The sequence below is a fragment of the Argopecten irradians genome, unplaced genomic scaffold (assembly GCF_041381155.1).
Source record: "Argopecten irradians isolate NY unplaced genomic scaffold, Ai_NY scaffold_1430, whole genome shotgun sequence".
In the NCBI taxonomy this organism is placed as follows: domain Eukaryota; kingdom Metazoa; phylum Mollusca; class Bivalvia; order Pectinida; family Pectinidae; genus Argopecten; species Argopecten irradians.
Genome location: NW_027188896.1, coordinates 1 through 7,362, shown reverse-complemented (window position 1 = coordinate 7,362; position 7,362 = coordinate 1). Strand labels below are relative to the sequence as shown.

At 37.1% G+C, this 7,362-nt stretch overlaps 1 protein-coding gene across 1 annotated transcript; it reads left to right on the top strand.

Annotated features, from left to right (window-relative positions):
• The first annotated feature begins 2,574 nt into the window (after positions 1–2,574).
• Positions 2,575–7,355, top strand: LOC138314105 (UPF0047 protein YjbQ-like). Its single transcript, XM_069254286.1, has 7 exons — positions 2,575–2,752; positions 3,425–3,459; positions 3,826–3,845; positions 4,015–4,054; positions 4,448–4,489; positions 6,502–6,619; positions 7,104–7,355. The coding sequence occupies exons 1-7, from the start codon at positions 2,596–2,598 to the stop codon at positions 7,145–7,147; spliced, it is 456 nt and encodes a 151-aa protein (XP_069110387.1). The 5' UTR covers positions 2,575–2,595; the 3' UTR covers positions 7,148–7,355.
• The last annotated feature ends 7 nt before the right edge of the window (positions 7,356–7,362 follow it).

Sequence of the window (7,362 nt, the reverse complement as noted above, 5' to 3'; positions counted from 1 at the left end):
ATATTGGTTATTGGCACTAAGCATTATTGCTTTAAGTTCTGAGGCGCTTCTAAATTTGGTTTGGTGTGTTATATTAATGTCCTATTCAGACATGGCCATTTTTTGTTTTTGCCATTTAGGGACGACCTCCCAAATGTGCAATGTCTTGTAGTGTATGGATGCCTATATTTTTGGGGAGGCTGTGGTATATTCGCTCACTGAAAAATGGCGCCGAAGACTCTACATAAGCACATCCCACCTGGTCACATTATACTGACAACTGGCGAATAAGTCGTCCTACTCCCTTTATGTTGAGCGCTAAACAGGTGCAGAATGTTTCGGATAGGAAACAGAACCTAGAGCCTTCCTCATAACGCCAAACTGAAGTCAAAATTGAAGAGGTGACAAGGGAGACGGTAAGGAAAGTTATTTAGAATATTTTTTCGTTTACGGAAAGTGCCGAAGGTTCCCGATTGACTTTTCGGAGTAAGCTACATGAAATGCGCTAACAACATAATGACGTCACAATCAAGACCTTCCCGCAAGAGAGCTAACTCTGTAATATGGAATAAGGGTAGCAGGTACAATTCTAACGCCCTACTTGCAGAGCATACGTTTCAATATGAAAATGAATTCCATGAACCCATCAAAATCACTTACATTAGATTGGGGGCACGGCGAACGTGTCCTGAAAGATTAAAACCGGGCGATCTTAAACAACGTGCCCCATGAAGGGTGCAATAAAATTTCGCATTCTATCATTTGGCACGGACATGCAATATGAGATATTTGTGTAAATGTTGCTGGACATGGAAAAGCGAAATTTGATGTAAAGACGGCGCGAGTATCTATAGGTTGTTTTACCGTATATTTTCATCAGTTGCTACTTTCCGTTCCCTGTGCATTAAAAGCGTACATCGAAGTTCCTTTATATCATAAATAAAATCACATGTTGAAAGAGTCTGGACCGGGTTCATCAAGTGATATGATTAATTTAATGTCCGCTCCATCACATCTTGATATATAATATCAGAAAACATAACCCTGTTTAATAGTTTTTTTATGTTTCCAATTATTTTATTTCAGAAAAATTGTTTTCAGCAAGGTACAATGCCTTTTGTAAAGCTGCTCTGCGGTTTTTATGATAAATAAAACGTTTCAAATCTAATATACCCAACCTCGGAAACCGCATAGAGTCTCCACTGCGCTCTGTATATCAGACTGCAGCCTAGCTACATACATATGTTCGTAACCTACACATATAGTTCATTAATGTTTATCAGCGTATTTTGTCAATTGGAAGTTTGTTACGTTGGCTTATTATCATTAGTTTTTTATTTTATTTTTTTTTTATTTTCAGTCATTTTTTGGAGGATATGTGGGGGGTGTCTTAATGTGTTAGACTAATACACGTGTGTCCTGGGGCCCGGGGTTGATCTCTAGTTACAATGATGAATCGATGGACTGGTCTGGTACCGTAGGGCCGAGTTTTTATACCAAAAACCTTAACACGGTCACAATTAGTTGAACCTTACTTTATTAACTACTAATAATAGTTTATGATAATACAGGCACTTGTGATCTACGGAAGATTAGGTTCAGATATTCAGAATTGCACAGTATTGCCTATATCTGAGTCCTTGGTTATACATGTACGTGCATGTATGTACACCATCCCAAAAAATGTCTGTTTACGGTTACCCGACCGACCCTAATTTTTTTACCCCGATACTATTTTTTCCACTTTTCTACGAGAAAATAAAAAATAAATGTCGGGATTTCGATCTCAGACTCCGGTTCAGGCCATTACTTTAGAGTGAAAGACGCTAAAAAATCCCGACCTACCGACCTTATCTTTTTTTACGAATGTAACCCTAAACCACAGGCGTCTGCATCTGGTTTTGGAAAAAACAAGGAACAAGGTAAGACACTCCATGAACCGGAAGTTGAGGGTACGCTCCAATTCACTTAGAAATTAGACCAAATTTTACGAAAATATTGAGTGTCCGCTCGTTCAATCAACGTACCTTAATTAAGAATCCTCTTTTTGCAATGTATGTCAGGTTTTTGTCGCGAAGTTACGGTTTTTTAAATATGAAACAGGACACGAAGTATCCAAATAGTGGACGATGCATTCAAGCAAGCAGTTTTGCAAGTTGCAATCCGATTGGTTAATCAAATTAATTGACCAATCAGATTGCTTTTTGCAACTGCTCGCTTGAAGAGTCCCACAGTATCGGAGTGTCTCACCTTGTTCATATAGTAGGGGTAGGTTATTATATTTTTATCAAACCAGAAGCAGACGCCTGTGCCTAAACAGAGATACGTGTATATTGTTTTGGCCAAATAATTAAAATAACACTCATTCCGATTCGTGACAAATACATTTCAGCCTTAAACTTTAGGTCTATTAGTCTCGATGATTGTTATTGTATTTTCATCATTATTCGCAAGGACGTATATGAGATAATATACTTATAAATCCTTGTTATTCGTTACATATTTCTCGTTTACGGAAAGTGCCGAAGGTTCCCGATTGGCATCTCAAAAAGCGGGCCCTTTGGGTCTCTTACAATTGTTAAGCGTTCATGTGACTCGGATGCAAAAGGAAACAATATGGCGGCCACCAGCAAGGGATACCAAGGCACTGTGTGGTTCCAAAGGGAATTCGCGGTCTCCTCCAAAAAGAGAGGATGTCATCTCATTACAGATGAAGTAGTAGCTAAAGTTCCAGAAATCGCAAATATGCAAATCGGATTGCTGAATTTGCATAGTTAGTATACCCGAAATAAACTACTGTACATTTGTAAAAACCTTATGTAAAAGGAGCGGGTCGGTGTGACTCGTAAATAGTGTTAAATACTATCTCTGTCACTCAGCTGACGGAGCATGCTTCTTTGGCTCAGTCGGTACTACCGGGTAGAGCCGTAGATTTCCACGCCGGAGACCCGGGTTCGATTCCTGGTCGGGGCACTCGACAGGAATGTGTATTTTCCATGTTCTTCTACACTTACAATGTCCCTAACGTTATCTGTCTGTCTGTGTCTTATAAATCACTGATATTTCGGCCCTGTATTATAAAGTATTTGTTATGTATTGCCCTGTATTTGAAGTTCTTATGCTATTGTTTTCTTTTTTTATTAATCAATCATGTTTGACATGGGTTAATTGTTTAGGTAACCGTAACCTGTAAATAAACATGCCTTAGCTAATCCAATCAGCCAATAATATCAGATGTCGATATTGAGAAACTTATGATGGGCAATATCGACTTGACAGAATGATCAAAAGTGTCTCGATGTGTAATATCTCTAACATTGTTGGAGTATTGCCTTAGCTACATTGTACATTATATGTATATGCCCTTGCAGATATGTATGTATACACTGTATAATGAATGCACACATTGTCACCACATAAATATACTTACGATATTTTGTTTCAGTAAAACACACATCAGCCAGTCTGTGTTTAAATGAGGTGAGTGTTTTAAATATTACTCTAAAGACAAAATGTATTTTGGAACATGTTGAAAACTTACAATGTATCGCCATACAAATGGAACCACATGTAGCAAGTGGGCCATTAAACACCACTCTACTTTAACACCACTTACATTTCATTATTTTAATTTAGTTGTTTTTAAAATTCTGAGGAAGACAGCAAGACACTGAATTAATAATAAGCTTAAGGTTACATAAACTGTGCATATTTTTGGGAAACTTGACATTTATACTTGAAATTTTTAATGAACAAAATCCTCTTTACTGTATTGTTTTAATTGTCCTACACATGTATTTTCATATGTCAATTTTGTTAAGTCTGTTTGTATTGTTTTATTCCTAGAACTGGGATCCAGATGTGAGGTGAGTAAAAAATTTAAAAGTATTACAGAAGACTTTTGAAAAAATTGTTGTTTAAGTTAATTACCCTATTTCTATCTTCCAGCATAAGTTCAACATTACGGAAACCTGAATAAATAAATATCTTTTAATACATGATTTATACATGTATCTCTATAAACGATTTTTGCAGGGTTGACATGGAGATGATGCTCAACAAATTAGTTCCTGATGTAAGTACAAACATGTCTGTAAATGGATTCATAATCATTTAGTCATTATTTTTTTCAATTTGTTTTAAATTAAAAACATCTCAATACAGCTTAGATTTGTCCTAAGAAATTTATTATCCAATTTACACATACTCTGTCTTGTATTAATAATTATTATGCATAAACAGATAATGTTATCCTGAATGAAAGGAGGTTTTTGTATAATAGAGCTTGTGTTTCTTTTGAGGTGTAATATGAAAGAGAGTTTGTATTTTGGTCATTTCTTTAAATGGTACTACTGCAGATTAGCAGAACCTTTCTATCTTTTTAGGCTTTTGCAAAGAGAATTTTCACTTCTCACTTTGATAATGAACGATTTCATAGACATGAAAATGTATTATTGTCTTTTGACAGAGCACACCATTTAAACACTCCTGTGAGGGGCCGGATGATATGGTAAGAAAACAGACACAAATCTACTAAAATTTCAAAGTTACTTAAAGTTACCCAGGTGAAATGCTGTGATAATATCTTTATAAATTTTTCATTTTTTTTATCTTAAAAAAGTTTTTTTAAAACATGCATATACATACAAGTGTTTACTTACACAAAACTCTCATTCTCAGCTCATATTATAATGAATTTTTCTTGCAAAAGTACCATTCTAATTTTTAGCTCACCTGGTCCAAAGGACCGAGGTGAGCTTATGGGATACCGCAGCGTCCGGCGTCCGGCGTCGTCCGTAGTCCGGCGTCTGTCAACAATCGACTTCTTCTCCATAACCGCTGGTCGGATTTCAATAAAATTTGACTGGTAGCATCCTTATGGGCTACTAACTGAAAATTGTACAAATGATGGGGCTGACCCCCCGGGGCCTGAGGGGCGGGGTCAAATGGGGACAATTTGGCTATTTCCATATAAACGACTTCTTCTCTGAAACTAAGCATGAGATAGCACTCATAATGCATTTGTAGTATCGTTACAGGGTGGGGATTCAAAATTGTACAAATGATGGGGCTGACCCCCCCGGGGGGCTGAGGGGAGGGGTCAAAAGGGGTCAATTTGGCTATTTCCATATAAACGACTTCTTCTCTGAAACCAAGCATGGGATAGCACCCATAATACAATGATATCATCCTTATAGGGTGGGGATTCAAAATTGTGCAAATAATGGGGCTGACCCCCCGGGGGCCTGAGGGATGGGGTCAAAAGGGGCCAATTTGGCTATTTCCATATAAACGACTTCTTCTCTGAAACTAAGTATGGTATAGCACCCATAATGCAATGGTAGCATCCTTATAGGATGGGGATTCAAAATTGTGCAAATGATAGGGCTGACCCCCCGGGGGCCTGAGGGGTGGGGTCAAAAGGGGTCAATTTGGCTATTTCCATATGAATGACTTCTTCTCTGCAACTAAGCATGGTATAGCACCCATTATGCAATGGTAGCATACTTATAGTGTGGGGATTCAAAATTGTGCAAATGATAGGGCTGACCCCGGGGGGCCTGAGGGGGGGGGTCAAAAGGGGTCAATTTGGCTATTTCCATATAAATGACTTCTTCTCTTCAACTAAGCATGGTATAGCACCCATAATGCAATGGTAGCATCCTTGTAGGCTGGGGATTCCAAATTGAGCAAATGATAGGGCTAACCCCCGGGGGCCTGAGGGGCGGGGTCAAAAGTGGTCAATTTCCATATAAATGACTTTTTCTCTGCAACTTAACATGGGATTGCTCTCATAATGCAATAGTTACATCCTTATAGGGTTTGGATTCAAAATTTTGCAAATGATGGGGCTGACCCCCCCCCCGGGAGCCTGAAGGGTGGGGTCAAAAGGGGTCAATTTAGCTATTTCCATATAAACGACTTCTTCTCTGCAACTAAGAATGGTAGAGCACTTATGATGCAACGGTAGCATCCTTATAGGGTTGGGATTTGAAATTGTACAAATGATAGGGCTGACCCCCCGGGGCCTTAAACGGCAATAGATGTGAGGTCAAAAAGGTCAATTAGGCTACTATTTTCATATAAATGACTTTGTCTCTGAACCTATGTATTGGATAGCATATTTGTATGGTATCAATAGCATCATTGTATGGTTGTGATTCAAAATTAAACTTTGGGAGTCAATTTTGCTTATTTTTCTAATTGTCAGATTCTTGTGATAATTACTAATAAAAAAACAGGTGAGCGATACAGGCCCTCTGGGCCTCTTGTTCTAAATAAAAACATATTATAAAACATAATACATGATATTTATAACTCAATGAAATGTGCTGTGATATTATGCAGATGGAGAAAACATTGTCTAAATTAGTGGAATGGTTACAAATCTAGAGGTTGCAGATTAATGTTTTTAAGACTGGTTAAAATTTTGTTTTGTCTTGTTTCTTAGCCAGAATAAGTATAATGTTCTCACTGAAATTTGATTAAAATGATGCCTTTTTATACTTTTTCTACATCCAGCCAGCACATGTCAAGGCAGCATTTTTAGGGGCATCAGTGAATGTTCCTATAACAGATGGAAAACTGAACACTGGCACTTGGCAGGGGATCTGGTTGTGTGAACATCGGAATCATGCAGGTAGTACTTAAATACATACCTAATTTTTTAAATAATGATTATTTATTCTCCCCATATTAAAGGATTATTTTGCCGTTGGAGGGAGGTATTGATTATGACGTTGTGTATTTGCAAGCACAATTTCATATATTTTAGGGAAAATGACATAAATTTCTGTTACAAATTTATGACAATCTTCCACATGGGAGGTAACCCTGTAAGGATTGGATGACAAAATACTCAAAACTAAAAAGAAAAGGGAGATAACCATTTTTTATCACGATATGAAAAAAATGTAATTGAGTATATAAAAACCAACATGTCATATTCTAAATTTGAAGTAAACTGCATGTATTTGGTTGAAAAAATTGTTATCAAAATTGGAAATTTATCATTCTCTTTGTTTAGAAATTAATTTGAAATAAGTTGTACAGGTTTTATCTTTGGGATGTTTTACTATCTTTGTGATGTTTTACTATCTTTGGGATGTTTTACTTTATTACAGGAAAAAGAAATCTGGTTGCTACAATACAAGGAGCCTTAAAGTGATATGAACTTATTATGTTCTTCTACTTAGGGAAAGACATGTACTGCAAACTATTGGACATTGTAAAATTATGAAAATGATAAGGAGTTTGTGGTGCTGCCATGGCCGTCAGGGCATCCGCATCTACTCAATTTGCCAGTTGTTGAAGACGTTTCATGAACTTTTGAGTTGAAGAAATTGTAAATATATTTAGTCAATGAAACCATTAGGCTTGAAT